The sequence below is a fragment of the Amaranthus tricolor genome, chromosome 6 (genome assembly GCF_026212465.1).
Source record: "Amaranthus tricolor cultivar Red isolate AtriRed21 chromosome 6, ASM2621246v1, whole genome shotgun sequence".
NCBI lineage: Eukaryota > Viridiplantae > Streptophyta > Magnoliopsida > Caryophyllales > Amaranthaceae > Amaranthus > Amaranthus tricolor.
In genome coordinates, this window is record NC_080052.1 from 19,685,810 (window position 1) to 19,702,401 (window position 16,592).

The window sequence follows — 16,592 nt, forward strand, 5'->3', positions numbered from 1 at the left end:
TAGACGTCTTGCAATATGCATAGTGAAAGATATCACCTACATCAGTGTATATAGGACAACCAAAAAACCATCTGCATTGAGCACAAAAGCCGCTTCACAACTGTTATTACAACCATGACTGAGACCGTATTACTGTCCTATGGCACTGGGTCCAATAATCAGAAATAAGCTTCAAGTTCCGACTAGTCAAGAGTATTATTTTTGCTAAAATAAAGTATCATCATTCAACATGCACCAATTGGAATGGGAAAAGCATAAATGAAAATCTACTCGAGAATTCATAACCCAACCAAAATCAGGACCACATTTGTAACCAAAATATCAACTGGGGAACTTATATGTTCATTAAAACTCGAAGTTGTCGATGTGTTGAAGGAATATGGGAACGTTGTAAAACAATTTTCACACTACATCCGATACAGTTGGATCTTACGACTTGACAAATTTAGGTACAAAGCCCCTTCACATAAGAAAAGCAAAATTTAGACACCTAGAGTTACGATAACTGATTAATAACAATTAACGAATTTGAGAGGAAACGATAAAAAGCACATCATTGTGTACGACGAGGTTAGCTTTGAACACAGTGAGATGTACACTGATCAGTCAAGGGTTTGAGTTCACTCTTTTCACAGCTTTAGAAAATAATCAAAAATTATAAATGTATATAATTTCCATAAACACTATATTAGAGAAAAAATAGGAAGGAAAAGGGAAGGGAAAGGAAGGTAAGGGGGTAAGAAGGAGAGTGCACCTTGTTTATTTAGAAAGGAAAGAAAATAAGTGTTTTTCATACAAATTTTGCCACTAAGGAGAAATTGTATTCTAAACAAAAGTTGTTCATATTTTTCCGACAAGGGATCTTCCATTATTTTAAATCTCTCCCCTTTCTTTTCCCTCTATTTCTCTATCCAAATAGAGTGTAAGTGTTAATTCTTTCTTGAAGAACTAGCTTTTGCAAGAGAAATCAGTTAGGACAAGAACATACAGGCTAAATTCTGTAACTTCTAGTTAACAGACCAAAAGCATACTGAGAAGATGTTTTAATAAATCAAATTGATGAAATATAGAGTACAAAACAAAAGTTGCTCATAAGCCCAACAAAACTTAACTCATGGAAATTTTCCCAAGTACAAAAAACATTTTCCGAGATTGTAATAATCATGACCAAATAAACTCGTAGTAAACTCACCTAAAATCTAGTATATGTCTCAAATAAAGTATAGTCATTCACAAAGTGAAAATTTCCTCAAAAACAAGATTAAAGAACAAATTCAATTCAATTTTCTAACTTCAGATAAGACTAAAATGAACTCATTGAAACCATTATGTAAATCAAAGAAAATCCAACTATGTAAGCATATTTAGTGCCTCAATCAACATGGGTAACATGAGCAAAATCCGAAAGCATAAGACATCAGCTCATGAATTTCACACCAAATTACATAGAAGGGCTTCAAGCAACTACAGCACTGATCCAGCAAGATGAAGCAGCAACTAGGAAGACATAGGCATAACCTTCTTCTTGACACGTTTGACCGAGGGGGATACACTCTTCACCTTTTTAGCTCTCTTGAGTGGACTAGGCTTCTTCTTCTTTGCTTTCTTGGTCTCTTGTGTTGTATCCCTAATGGGTCCTGGTGATAAACCCTTCTTCAGGGCACTGCCCCTAGGTGTAGAAGAAGGAGGTATCCTCACACTTTGTGGTGGTAAAGGATTATGAGGTTTCCAAACTATATTATTCTTCATGACAAACCTAACTCTCTTTCCACTCTTATCCTCGGTATTAGGCGCAGCTTCTTCTTTATTAACATCATTTTGGCTAGTCATATCAGCTACAGGTACAGACTTTGATCTCTTACGCTTCTTAGTAGACTTATCTTTAACTTGAACTGTTGCCGGAGACTCAATGGCACTTACTCCATCACCATCTAATCCAGACTCAGCAGCAATCTTTTCAAACTGCTGTTGGAGATTCGAAATTAGGGTCTCATTTAATTCTATTCCATCCACCCCATCCTGACCTTCTACATTCGAGTTGTTGTCTACACTAACCATTTCACTGTCGCAGCTAGAATCATTCTCAGTAACTCCACCAGAATTATTAACCCCCTTCTTTTTTTTCTTCTTCTTCTTCGTCTTATTCTCTTTAGACCCCTTTTTTGACTCCTTACTCTTCACATCAGACAGCTCCCCCGCTACAACCCCATTCATTTTCATGGAATGCCCAGCTTCATTAAAATCCCCATTAATCCGAATCAAATTCGGCACCTCATCAACAACCTCAGGAAGCGAAACATCAAAACCCAATAAAACCTTCTCCTTCTCCAACTTTAAAAACTCCTCATGTAAACTAAATACAACTTTTCTATTCCCCTGAACACAATCTACTGAAGAACCCAACTCAAAAAGTCTTGAAGCAAACCCCAAACCTAATGCAATTGTTCCAAACAAAAACACTTCTGTTTTCTGATCAACCTCACTTTCCTCCAACTTCTTAACACTCAACAAACCCTTTCCATTCTTAATCAAATAATCAAACACATTACACTTAACTTTATTCACCAAAACCTTATTATCACTTTTACACAAAACCCCTAAAAATGGCCTCAACAGAAAATTCAAAACCTCCAATCTCAAAGGCAAAAAGGGTTTAAGCTCGTCACAAAAGACAGAAACAATATGATAACTGACACCATTTCCCAACCCATTATCCCCTTTCTTTCCATCATTATCACCAACATACAGTATAGAATCTTTTTCCAAAACCCTAACAAAATCTTCTAACGTAGATAAATCCCAGTTCGTATTCTTCAACAAAACAAAAAAATTCCTAACAAAACTACGAACTAAAAGATAGAACTTATCTAACCTGAGACGATCAATACCAGGCCATTCTCTTCGCATAGTGAGAAGAAAGTGTGAGAAGTAGGAGAGAGAAACAGGAAAAGGAAGATTTGGGAGAAGAGTAGAAAGACGATTGATTAGGTGGATTTGGTTTTCAATCTTGTCACAATGCCACATGCAGTAGAAAAGGGCTTTCCAAAGTTTCTTAAATTCGTCATCGGAAATCAGGGTTTGAGAAGAAAGCCAATTGAGAAGGGAATTAATCGATTTGGTTCTTGTTTTAGCGTTGCAGGATGCTAAACCCTTGAGTAGTGAATGATTAAAAGATGCGGCCTCTTCTGCCTCCATTGATGGATTAGAAGGAGGAACAAATTGAGGGAAAAGAAATGGGGGGGAATTAGAGAGTGTGGGGGTGAGCTATTTGTTACTACAATGAAAACCCTAGAGAGGAGGCAGTGAACGTAAAGTTGAGGGTAAATATGGAATATTGCTTAATGCATCTTTGTGTTTCCTGGTCCTAGTCCTAGTCCTGGTCCTGGTCTAAGTAATTAATAATAATTCCTGATCAATAACTATAATTTGTAAATAATTACAAAATAATAATAATAATAATAAAATAAATAAAATCAAAAAAGTTATATTAAATCTATAAAACTCTCACCATTTCAAATCTCTACCATATAAGAGTGATTTGCTAACTTTATAAATCAAATTATTAGATATCAGTTAGGTGTATTATTAGATATCAGTTGTTTGTCAAATTACTTTTATATTTTATAGTCTCAATAATTTATATTGAAAATATTAATTTAATTTTTAATATATCTAATTTTGTGTAATAAAAAATATAGTAATAATATTCGTAAAATTTACATAAAAACAAATCAAATAAAGCTCTACTCATTTATGTTCTAACTTATAGATTAAAAATAAATTACATACTAAGAAAATAAATATATCTTAAATTACGAATTACGAATTACAAAAGAACACGAGGGAGTATATAATAATTGTTTATATTATCTCAATTAAGTTTATTTATATATTATCTCATCAAGGGATGGTTACTAAAAAGTGTTACATTGACCTAATTTGTAACCCAACTGAAAATCAATTTTAGACATGTTTATATATTTAAACTCATTTAATACCTTTAAATTTATTTAAGACTTAATTAGACCTTTAAAATGTAAAAATAATAAAGCATAAACATTTATTTTAAAACTTATTCGGGGCCCTTAGACCCATTTGTGCAGTTCCATAATTTTAAGACTTGTCAAGTTCAAGTTTGACAAATCCACAAAAATAAATAGATTTTGGTATGTGCTTAGTTGGACCAAATCCATAACCATCCCTTAATTCTCATCTATATATTTTTATTTTTATTTTTTTCATTTTCTTATTTTTTAATATTATTCTTTTATTAACAATCCGTCAAATCTATTATTCCACCAAACCATAAATGTCACAAATTAAGTTAGACATATAAATACAAGTCTATAAGACTACAATCCATATAATTGGAGAGTGTTGTGAATGGTGACTTTGGTTCACCCAATACTAGACTTTGCATAGCAAAAGTTTATGGACTCCAGTATTTGGAGTCTGAAGCATGGGATGGGCTTTCTTGCCTATTGATTAAAGACTTTTCCCCATAATCCTAGAAAAGAAAAGTGTGTTTTATTAAAAAGGTTTTTGGAAAGTTTAGACGGCCCGTTTAGTTAGGAGTATTAAATGGTGGTAATGGAAATGATTTATAGTGTAAAATTTCATTAAAAGTTTCATATCATTCCCATGGTAATAAAACTTTGATCACAAAAAGTTTTTTTGTTTACAAATTTTCATTACCACCTAATATCACATTTTCCAATGGTAATGCATTGAAATGAATTTTGTGAAAAAAAATAAGATGATTGAAGTTGGACAAACATGACCATCAAGGTAGCCAAGAGATTTTTCAACCAAAATTACACTAGTTTTTCATTTCTATTACCACCGTTTATTACCATCTACCAAACGAGCCATAATAGCAGCTTTGTTACTTCCTAAGGGGAGCACTGCACATTCAAGGTTTGGAATACCTATTAATGTTACCGAAGATTCAATGTGTAGAGGAACAGAACCTAACAGTCCCTTAGCAGACCTCATTAAAAGAGCTAAACTTATCATTTGGGATGAGGCTCCAATGACTCACAAACATTGCTTTGAAGCCTTGGATAGGAGTTTACGCGATGTCATTCGTTGTCCTAATGGTAAACCATCTGAATTAAGCTTTGGCGGCAAAGTTGTTATCTTTGATGGTGATTTTAGGCAAGTTCTGCCAGTGATCCCAAAGGGTACGAGACAAGATATTGTATTCGCTACACTAAAGTTATCAAATATTTGGAATGATTGTAAGGTGCTACGACTTACAAAGAACATGAGATTGCGACCAGGATTAGCTAATGTTGATGAACTACGAGAATTTGCATATTGGATTCTCAAAGTTGGGGATGGAAAGCTCGGAGGACCTAATGATGGAGAGACTATTATTGATATACCCGAAGATATATTAATAAAGGATGCATATGATCCAATAGCTGCAATTGTTGATGCAACATATCCTGGAATTCATGAGGGCTCAACTGATAGTTCATACTTTCATGAGAGGGCAGTTTTAGCACCAACCAATGAGATTGTTGATAAGGTTAATGAGCATGTATTGTCACTTATAGCTGGAGAAGAGAATATGTATTTGAGTTCGGATTCAATCGACAAATCTGACGGTATTTATGGTACAAATAATGATGCTTTTTCAATTGAGTTTCTCAACTCAATACGTGCATCTGGAGTTTCAAACCATAAATTATTGTTAAAAGTAGGTGCTCCAATAATGATGCTCAGGAATATGGATCAGTCAACAGGCTTATGCAATGGTACACACATGGTTGTTGATCATCTTGGTGATCGGGTCATACAAGCAACAATTATATCTGGATCTAACATTGGCCATAAGGTATTCATTCCAAGAATTACACTAACACCTTCAGATAGCTCTCAAATACCGGTTGCTCTTAAAAGAAGGCAGTTTTTCGTGTCTTTGTGTTTGGGATGACGATCAATAAAAGTCAAGGACAATCACTATCACACGTTGGTTTGTTCCTACCTAAGCCTGTTTTTAGTCATGGACAATTCTATGTTGCAATTTCTAGAGTGACTAGCAGAAAAGGTTTAAAAATTCTCATATGTGATAAGGATGGTCAAATATGTGATCGCACTGAAAAGGTTATGTACAAAGAGATATTTCAAATTCTATAACTGTTATTCTCTAATATAGAGATCTTTATTATTGTTTTTTATTGTTATTTTACAATTTTATATTATATATATAATTGCTTTATCTTACATATGCAATTGCATTATTTTTCAAATCTAATATTATATTATTAAATTGCTATATTATTTTTATATCAAATGTCACAATTTAAGAAAAATGACAAATTAATATGTATATTATAAACATACATTAAATTTATTATTTTAAATTTTTTATGTATTAGTTCAAAAAACTTCGTGTATGCACGAGTTTTTATACTAATTATAAATAATAGTTACATACTATGGTTTTCTAAGAATTTAATGGAGGTAATCAACAGACTTGTTATTTGAATTTTGTGGAAACAACTAGTTTCTTGAGAGACCGTCTCTTTAAGAGATATATCTCAAGCCTAACCCATTAATGATTAATGTTTACTTACCGTATTCTCAATGCCTACTTACATTATCCTTAATGCTTACTTACCGGTTTCTTAATGCCTACTTTCAATATCTTAAATGTCTACTTACATCATTCTTAATGTCTACTTACATCATTCTTAATGCCTACTTACAATATTTTAAAAAAAATATAATGGGTCGATCCAATTAGAGATTGTCTCTCAAAAAGACCGTCTCTCACAAGAATTTGTCTAGTGGAAATAGACTTCAATTGTTAATTTAATAATAGCTCAAACTTTAAAATAATAGCTATATTTAGTAAAAATCAATGCTTTTAAATAATAGCTATATTTAGTAAAAATCAATGCTTTTAAATAATAGCTACATTTAATGAAAACCATGCAAATCTTATTAAGTCTACTAAGCTCATCAAGAGTCACAATATAAATTTAAAAATGAAGTTTTATCATTCATATGAAAATAAAAAGAATTTTATTTATTATAGATATAGACATTATTATTATTATTATTATTATTATTATTATTATTATTATTATAACAATTAAATTTGAAAATTCAACTCTATAATGACAATAAAGCAAAGCATGAAATAAGCATTTAAACGCCAAAACACTCTTTAATAGTGTGACATGTGGACAAAGTTTTCATGAATTATAATATGTATATATATGATGATAACAAAAATCTACTAGTCTTCAACGAGGTTATAAATGGAGTAAGACTATTTAAGGCTAGTTCGTTTTTTTTTTTCAGTTTTGAACGGCAATCCAAATTTATTTCTTTTAGTAAATTTTAGACACCTTTAAATATTAATTAGAAAGTTTTAAAATTCAACCACATTGCCATAGATCGCCTTCTGCCCCTGGTTTCAATCGTGACTAACAAGTTCAGATTAAGAGGTTGAAATTTCAGTAAGCTTCTAGAAGATCAGAGAACATCAATATATATGGTATACAAAAATTGAGCTTGTAGCAAAGGGCATGCTCCATATCCTAATTTTATGAACTGCCTATTACGGATTAACTGGAGTCACCATTCTTGATAGAGTCAAAGATTTAATGAAGTATTTCTTTGATTTTTGATTATGATGAATTATTTTATTAAATCACGAACACTCCTTATTTATGTAAACATTGGAAATCGTGTTTTCTATCAAGGATTAATCTTTACAACCTCTTTATTTTTACGGGAAAAGTTGTATATATACAATCACTTCAAGCTCAACTTAAGTGGAAGCCACTCAGTGACATTAGAGTAATAAAATGTGTAGTTACATATTAATCGGTAAATATCATCAATATTATTGCATATAAACAGCTGATTTTAAGTAGGAGAAGATTTTTTGGTGTGTTGAAATGGGTTGTTTCCAAATCAAATTAGCAAACTCAGGATGATCTACAAATGGATTTCTATTGTGCTGGTAAAGCCTACATACTCTTTCATTTCTCAACTTTTCCTCATGAGATGGAGGGTCTAACTCATTCCATTTCAGCAATATTGAGAGTAATCCCATTTCCCTTTTCACTGCAAAAATTGAACAACACAACATCATAAATAAACTACCTCAACTAACAAGTCTCTAAAACATAGATGAAGATTAATTTGGATTGTAACTTCTAAATAAATGCATCAAATGAATATTACAAGTGAGAAAAAGAGCTCGAGTTATAGTTGAACTCGGAAAAGTTCCTTGTTCAACTTCCTACGCGATAATGCTACCAATCATAGGGTAAAAACGTGGAAACGGTCGCGATCGCGTTAACGAAATGTTGATGCGGTAACAGGAATTATGCGGTTATTGTAACACCTATATATTGGTCGAAACCATAAGATATCCCTTGATACTGCCCAAAATGCTTTATTTTACACCTTTACAACGCGGAAAATATTGGTTCGTTTATTTTGAAAACCTTAACAGCGCAGCTGATGCGATGCCATACAGCCTTGTTTTTACACTATGCTACCAATTAGGTTTCCATAAGGTGAGTCTAACAATGGAAAAGGCAAAAAGAATAAAACACACAAGAAAACAAAACACAACTACTTAATTAGTTAACAAGTATGCAGCCATACCTTGCTCACATGCAAACCCTCCAAAGTTGTATTCAGAGCTAGAAAAGCTTTAGGAAAATCTGTTACCCTTTCTTAGACAAGCCCATTCTTGTAGGACATAGTCTTTCTATCAACAAGTATAGAGAAATTTAATAAACAATTGACGTACCCATGCTTGGAGAATCTGATAAGCGAAGAGTAGGACCTTTAGCCGGTTGGTGAAACCCATAACGAACCGCCATGTACATCACTGCTCTTGCAACATCTCCTCTAACCTGAAGGAGCAGCATTATATGTTCAATTACATGACCTTGAGAATAGAAAAATGTATTCTATAAACCAACACTTTTTTCGAACGATTGCCTCTTTTTAATGTCGATTGGGACTATAGCTGAAAACAAAGCAGAGCCTGCAAAAACCGAAGGGAACTCAAGCAAATACCCGTTTAGGTGGAGCCCATATTTTCATATCTGTTTCGGTATCAGAAGCAGCTTCCTTGTTTGCAGGCTTCACGCAATGTGTAGATTCGACTTGGCACTCTCCAAAATACTTGTTACCTCTGGACGAATTCACTGCCGAGAACACATTAAGATCTCAGTGAAATATAAGCCTCATTGAACTAAAGATTTTTGTCTCACTAGCATTAAAGTAAGATCAGAAATTATTACCGTTCACATCTGCTGGGCGAATGTTATGCAAATCAGATAAGGATGGACCACGCGTTAGCCCATATGATCGCGGCCAGAGATGTTCTCCTAGAAAGGGATAGAACAGTTGAATGCATACGCAATTAGATTATCATTGATAAAATTAAAATTTTGGCAGTTTAAGGCTTGAGTAAACCAGAAGGAATAAGCTCACAGGGGATAAATGCGCACCTAAAATATTATATTAACAACTTTTTAGCTTCATAGTATGAAGAATGGAAAAAAATGTACATAACTACTATGTGAAGGTAATGTTCATTAAAACGAAAGAAAGAGTGAAATACTACTAAACCTCATTTCATAATTAAGAAAATTCATTCTGATGTTTTTACGAGGATTCATGCATCTCTTCAGAAATGTGGTTAGAAGGACACAAATTGATCGGCATAAACTATAATAGGAAGTTAGTATTATGTTTGTGCCATTTCTGGCAACTTCAACTGACTTACCAGTTCCCTAAGTTGTGTTTGGGAAGAAGTAATTAATTTCAATTATACGATTATAAAAGAAGAATTTGAAAATGACAAGTTTGGGTAGTCATTCATAAATTCTCAACTTTAACTACCTCTAACGGCCCGTTTGGTAGGTAGTAATAGGTGGTAATGGGAATGAAAAAATTGTGTAATTTTGGTTGAAAATCTCTTGACTACCTTGATGGCTATGCTTATCCAACTTCATTCATCTCATTTTCTTCATAAAATTCATTCCAATGCATTACCATTGGGAGAGGTGGTATTAGGTGGTAATGGAAATTTGTAAACAAAAAAAACTTTTTTGTGATCAAAGTTTCATTACCATGGGAATAATATGGAACTTTTGATGAAATTTTACACTATAAATCATTCTCTTTACCACCATTTAGTACCACTAACCAAACGGGCCGTAAAAGTCATGGTGGAATTGGTTCAAATTCAAATCCAAATTTGTTTGATTACCAAACACTAAATTTGAGCCAATTTTAGATTTACAAATGTAAATATAGTTCCCAAACACAACACTAGAATTTGACTGTATACAGTATACCAAAGACCACATATCTTTAGTCGATCATATGTCAATGACCGCTTAGCTCTTCCATTTATTAAATGAATTCCTATGTTAGGGATAAAGTATTTAGCGTAGTTAAAAGGGAAAACAAGCCATTTCTAAAATATTAGTCATACCTTAAGTCTATCACAACCTGATCATAGAAAAAAAGTAAATATCAATATGAATTGAAAAGTATAAGACCTTCAAAAGTGTGAAATTTCTTATATCTAAATGAATCAAAGGCTTTAGAGATTAGATATTAGGTGTCTTCAATTCAACAACATTCCATTAGCTCAATGCCATTAAGTGGCTTCCAACGGGTGGGGTTTAGGGGATCGGATGTACGCAACTTAACCTTGTTAAACTTTTGTTGGTGATAACAAAGAGGTTGTTAACTATTTGACAAACATCATATCCATTATAATCCGAAATCAAATAACTTCAAAATCTTTGTCCCCATCAAAATAAGGGATGCAATCAGGTATCTTGAGTACAAATACAGAAATTAAAAGCTCTCGCATGGTTTTTATACTATGTTACTTGGACTCAGGTACTGATGTTGGATACTATTACATGTCCAAGTGTCGGATACGTCTAAATATTCAATTTTACGCCTAAAATGAAGTGTCTAAGTGCCATACCAATGTCCAAGCATAAGGATCAGACATGAATACGTAAAGCAAAATGAAGAGTTTCAATAACATATTCGAGTAACATAGGTATTATGTTACTGAAACTTGGGAAGTGTGAGCAACTCGGGTACCTATCCAAATTCTAACTTGGCTATATTATGAAGAGTTGAACCGTCCACCCATGTGGGAGTGTAGAGTTGACATTGGTGAGTGACGCAGAATAAACTAATAGAACCATAGTAACATAGGTATTATACAAATCAGATCATAACATAGTGATAGGTTTGTTCAAATTTTTATAATAGAATGTAATACAGCAACCAAGAAGTGGTAGGTAGAATAACCTTGACCTTAACAGGGATGACAGTTTTGTTTGCTCAAATCATGGTTCTGAAGCAAGCCATACATGTAAATGAGCGCGCATTCGCACATATGGTAGCATTCAAACAAGTTGGTCAGCAAAGTATGTACGTGGAAGCATATAGCAACATAAGGCGAAACTAACGGCCAAAAAATGCTTGTATTAAAATTCAGGATCAATTACCAACTACAGCCTTGAAGTTTAGTCATTTTAGCAACATCGATACAGCCACTTCACCTGATGATCTGCTAAATCACTGTTGACCATGCTAAATGACCTTTGACTTTCAATTAAATTCATTAATCTAACCTAATTACCCAATTACCCCCAATTAAACCCTTTTTCCCCAACCTCTCTCTACACCTCCCTAATCACCTCCACCACCACCACTACCACCATTCCCTTGAGTACTCATTTATCTTGCCAATCTGCTGGTATGATGTTTCTCTAAAATCTTTTAAAGAAGGAGCTACGGCCAACAAGTTCGTAGACGCCTTCATAAATAGCAGCAAATGCTATCACAACCCTTGATTCTATGAATATCACCTCTTTCAAAGCTTTATCTTCATCCAAAAGATCTGTGGCGTCACTCATGTCAACAGATTTCTTCAAAGAAATTTGTGTATTAGACCTCGGATTTCTGATCTTTACCTTTTTTGAAGCAGGCCCAGAATTAAAATTCTCAAAGTTTAAAATACAAATTGTGGAGGTTTAATGGCCTAAATCTCGATTGGGTTTTGCATTCCGAAATTACTTCTAGTTCAACAATGAACTTGATTTACCCCATCAATCCTCAATCTAATCCAGTTATCCATTTCTCAAATTTCAAACGCTCAAACTTACAGTCAACTTTGCAGTAGTTCCTTCCATTCTCAGCTTAAATCTTCAGCAAGTCATTCATGGGGGGTGGGTTTGTCAGTGTCACGCTCCTCTAAAAACAATCTATGGCTGAAATTTACACATAATCTATGACTTTAATGGGAGTTTTAATGGTTACATTAATTGGGGGTTCTAATGGTAGTGGTGGTGATGGTGGTGGTGGTGGTGGTGGTGGTAGGGTGGGAAAATGGTGGTGATTAGGGAGGGGTAGAGAGAGGTTGGGGAAGAAGGGTTTAAACTTGGGATAATTAGGTTAGATTAATGAATTTAATTGAAAGTCAAAGGCCATTTAGCATGGTCAACGGTAATTTAGCAGGTCATCAGGTGAAGTGGTTGTATCGATGTCGTGTTTAGTAATTTGAAGGCTGTTGTTTGTAAAAAAAAAAAAACAATTCATATGAATCAATCATCAATCACAGTGAGCTTCAAAAGTAGAGAAATCACTCACGATTCCAGCCTTCAGGTTTTCCAGCTAAACGCTTGGGAACAACTTTTGCCGAGTAGATCTCAACTCTGTATAAAATAATTTGGAAATATCTTTACTGACACTAATACAATCAATTTATCAGACAATGTTCAGAAAAATACTTGTATGTGGACATACATTTCAGATGAAGATTCTGGTTCATCAAAATCAGCAGCGTCAAGAATCTTAAGAGCATCCCAAACCTCTTTGTATGATAACGAATGATGCCCAGCAATGATGGAGTTCAGTTTTCTACTTAATGCCTTGCCTTTTAGTTGGCCGACACTAGCATAATAACTTTGAACATCTTCGCAAGAGTGCCTAACGAGCAACGAGGAATGGTCTTGTGCATACACATATGGGGTAAGGGAAAACAAGTATATGAAGATGATCCAGGAAGCCAACCTTAGCCAATTGTCTTTCAATGATACCCATTTCTGAAACGCCCTGCATCAAAAAAGAGAATTGTTTTCTATTCAACATCATAATATTCTCTCCTACAGAAATTATTGCATATAATGTCATGAATCCAATCTCATATACATCTCAATAAAGCACAATTCGATTCCGGAATATCTTTTTAAGGTCTCATAACTTAATATATTATGATTCCACCTGCACAAGCCTCCTTTTAATAGGAGTAGATTTGAGCAAAGTTCAAAGCTTGATAAATTAAGCCTCAAATACAATTTCTCTTAGTCAATAATCAGTTGTCTTCACCAAGTCTCTTAAATTTGTCACTACCCACCACAAATAGTTTTCACATTACTAATTGTGACCACAGTCATGGTTGCGGGGTGTTCTGGTCACGTTGTGTGACATCGTACTCGTTGGTGCTTTTGCACGTTATGATATCAATCACTCGTCCTAATTCCTTCATGATTAGGATGATTTGATATAATTTATTCTCATTGATATTTCTGATTTAAGTAAGCTTTATTGGGGTTATATAGGTTGAACTTTAAAGGATTTATTGATTATGACCTTAAACCTCCATCTTTATGGTGTACATTAATGCAGAAAAGCGTTGTTAGAAGTGGCTTATATAAAGGCGATTCAATATCTGATTTTTCCTATCCTTTTATGGTCATAAACATCTTAAGCATTCTTGTTTTTCCTATTTCATTCAATCTAAGAGCGGTGAATTATTCACATCGTAATACTGAGTACATATTACTTGTTTGGGCGAGGGTGTTAACCTTGAGTAAGATTCTAGTTGTACAAATTATCTTAGATACTCCGAAAATCTTTCTTAAAGCTAACAATTTTCATTTGTGGCACTAATCCATAAACAAAATACATACTCCCTCCGTTCTTTTTCGTTCTTCTTGTTTACTTTTTGCACAGTTTCCAAAGCATATTTTGAACTTCAATATCTCTACATACACATCACAAAAAATTTTAAAAAATATATAATAAGAAAGTATACATTAAGACGAATCTAACAAGATCTTACAAGGATATATTTTATCTCCTATGTATGTCTCAGAAACGTTAATCAAAGTTCCATCTCCTTAAAAGTAGAGTATTCTAAACGGAAAGAACATTAGACAATGGGTGAAGTATTTAATTTATAGAAATTCCTACAAAAAATTTCCATACAAACTCATTGATTTCCCAACAATTTGTATTTTCATTTCAACACTATAAGATATTACCAGCACTAAAATGATTTTCATACTATTCTCAAAGCTCAATATACATTAAAATTGATTAATTCCTTGACTTATAATGGAATTGCTTTACTCTTTAGTGCCCATTAGACGGCTGAATGAATTGATACTTTATCAAAGCTTTTTAGGGCAGAATAAATCTCAAAAAATAGCATTTTCTTTATAATCAACTACAAAGACAAAATCCCAGAAATCCAGAATTTTGATGACCCACCATTTACACAACCCTTTGTTTCCTTCCTTCCTTTTGATGACATAAATTAAACACATTTGTAGGCTTCCATTAAAGATAAAATGGCGTTCAATTCTTTAATCATTAAACATTTAATAGTGGACGATTGGGGATAAATTAGATCATTTGAATTAAAAATTGAACAAGCAGGCAAAATCTTAATCATTGACAGTAAAAGGGGACAAGAAAAGATATCATAGATTAGATTAAATGGGAAGATTAAAATTAAAAAACTAACCTGGGAATGGAAGTAGATATGGTGGAAAAACATCTGGAATCTCTGGAATAATATCTAGAATGGAGGGGATAATGATGTGAAAATGGGCAACTGGATTTGGTGTTGTTATTATTGATAAGTTGCTGAAAATGGGCAGCTTTGCTTTTGGGAAATCTTGGATTGGTAGTTAGTGGGTTAATCAGCATTCTTCAAATCTCTGTTTGGCTGTTGGAACTTGGAATTCTTGCCAAAAGGTTACTTACTGCTCCCCTCCGTATTCTAATATTCTTCTATTTGAAATATTTCACTTTAAGGAGAGAAAATTAATTAATTTCGTTAGATTCGTCTTAATGTATATTTTTTTTATTATGTATTTTTTTAATTTTTTATTATATATATTAGAGATATTGAGATTTAAAATTTACATTGAAATCTATACAAAAAATAAATAGAAAGAAAAAAAAGAAACAGAAGAAGTATAATTACTACCATCATGTAGATAATGGTCCTCTTACTTGGCTAGTCAAGTAGTTCAAATATTCCCTCCGATTCACTACTACTGTTCTATTTACTTTATGCACCCTATCCAATACACTTATTTGATCTTTAATATCTCTAATTGTGTATAATTAAAAATTATGAAAAGTTGATATAAATAATTTTTGTATTGAGACAAATCAAACAAGATCCCACTTGACTATATTTTAACTTATAGATTAATAATAAAATACAAATTAAGAGTAAGAGATGAATAATGTCCAAAAAGCAAATGAGACATTAGTAATGAATTGGAGGTTCATCATACTGGTTGATGTAATGTAAAATTTAATGAAAAATTATCTATAAATAATCTCAATTTTAGAGGGTTTCTTAGAACAAAATCGTGTAATCAGATGATCAGTTATAGTAGACAATGTAAAAAAAATAAATTGAAATTAATGTAATATTAGATAAAATTTTGAAAATTTACATGAAAACTTCTGAATAATAAAATAAATCAGAATTTTTTTTAATATTCTTTTACATTTTCCCGATATTTTATTTTAATTTATCTATAAAAAAAATTGTTATAGCAAGTCATCTAATTACCGAGTTTACTCTAGGCAAATACACCCTACAGGTTGGGTTATTCATAGTTAATCAATGAATAAGATTATTATAGGAAAATTATAAAAAGGTTGGATTGTTATAGATAATTTTTCCAAATTTAAGTTAAAATGATGTTTTGAATGTTAACTTTTAAGTAATTGAATTGAGATGGTAGAAGTTAATTGAATGTGAAAATTTATTTAGATTTAAAGTTGGTAAAAACTAAATTCAATATGAAGTCAATATAATGGAACCTATTAAGTTTGTGTTCTTCACTTCCAATAAAGTTTTCATTTTTCAAACCATAGTTTCAAGTTTGGATGTTCCTTAAATTTTGGTAAAACCTATTCAGTTTAGATTCTTCACTTCGAATAAAATTTGCATTTATCAATCTATAGTATTAAGTATGAATATCTCTTGAAATTTGGTCTCCTATCATTAACATCTATACTAATATACTAAAATAAAAATCAAAACAAATATCTTATTGGCATGTGTCAAATTATGGTTTCATTTTTTCCGCCTAAATAATCTTGCTGTATAAGTCGATAATTCTGTCAATAGAATAAACTCCACATATAAACATATACCATACAATAAAATTAATCAATTAAATAACTTAAAAGAAATAAAATATTATAAAAATAACACTCATAAGAATATAAAAGGAAACATATCAACTAATAAAGTA

At 32.5% G+C, this 16,592-nt stretch overlaps 4 protein-coding genes across 6 annotated transcripts in view; 1 reads left to right on the top strand and 3 right to left on the bottom strand.

Moving 5' to 3' along the window:
* LOC130814806 (oxysterol-binding protein-related protein 4B-like) overlaps window positions 1–16,592 on the bottom strand; it is a 988,965-nt gene that overhangs the window by 686,278 nt on the left and 286,095 nt on the right. The gene's annotated exons all lie outside the window — the stretch shown is intronic.
* LOC130814796 (uncharacterized) lies at window positions 1,019–3,283 on the bottom strand. The gene has a single exon (XM_057681004.1). The coding sequence runs from the start codon at window positions 3,193–3,195 to the stop codon at window positions 1,498–1,500; it is 1,698 nt and encodes a 565-aa protein (XP_057536987.1). The 5' UTR covers window positions 3,196–3,283; the 3' UTR covers window positions 1,019–1,497.
* On the top strand, window positions 5,033–6,144 carry LOC130815654 (uncharacterized). The gene is made up of 2 exons (XM_057682144.1): window positions 5,033–5,842; window positions 5,911–6,144. Exons 1-2 carry the CDS (start codon window positions 5,033–5,035, stop codon window positions 6,142–6,144), a joined length of 1,044 nt encoding a protein of 347 aa, XP_057538127.1.
* Window positions 7,598–15,081, bottom strand: LOC130814808 (uncharacterized). Of its 2 annotated transcripts, none has more exons than XM_057681027.1 (7): window positions 14,834–15,081; window positions 12,829–13,137; window positions 12,673–12,737; window positions 9,285–9,371; window positions 9,058–9,188; window positions 8,786–8,891; window positions 7,598–8,088 (listed from the first exon to the last, which is right to left on the bottom strand). In XM_057681027.1, exons 1-7 carry the CDS (start codon window positions 15,016–15,018, stop codon window positions 7,865–7,867), a joined length of 1,107 nt encoding a protein of 368 aa, XP_057537010.1. In that variant the 5' UTR covers window positions 15,019–15,081; the 3' UTR covers window positions 7,598–7,864. The 2 variants fall into 2 exon arrangements, 1 of the variants encoding a protein (XP_057537010.1); XR_009042491.1 differs by having other exon boundaries at window positions 7,953–8,088; window positions 8,638–8,891.

What these genes read in the sequence shown, in the direction of transcription:
- LOC130814796 (XM_057681004.1), bottom strand. Translation starts at nt 3,195, where the DNA reads ATGGAGGCAGAAGAGGCCGCATCTTTTAATCATTCACTACTCAAGGGT.
- LOC130814808 (XM_057681027.1), bottom strand. Translation starts at nt 15,018, where the DNA reads ATGCTGATTAACCCACTAACTACCAATCCAAGATTTCCCAAAAGCAAA. An exon ending in TCGCCCAGCAGATGTGAACG is followed by an intron (nt 9,189 to 9,284) that starts GTAATAATTTCT and finishes TGTTCTCGGCAG; the next exon opens with TGAATTCGTCCAGAGGTAAC. An exon ending in ATCAGATTCTCCAAGCATGG is followed by an intron (nt 8,089 to 8,785) that starts GTACGTCAATTG and finishes CAATTTTTGCAG; the next exon opens with TGAAAAGGGAAATGGGATTA.
- LOC130815654 (XM_057682144.1), top strand. Translation starts at nt 5,033, where the DNA reads ATGACTCACAAACATTGCTTTGAAGCCTTGGATAGGAGTTTACGCGAT. An exon ending in GATCTAACATTGGCCATAAG is followed by an intron (nt 5,843 to 5,910) that starts GTATTCATTCCA and finishes TCTTAAAAGAAG; the next exon opens with GCAGTTTTTCGTGTCTTTGT.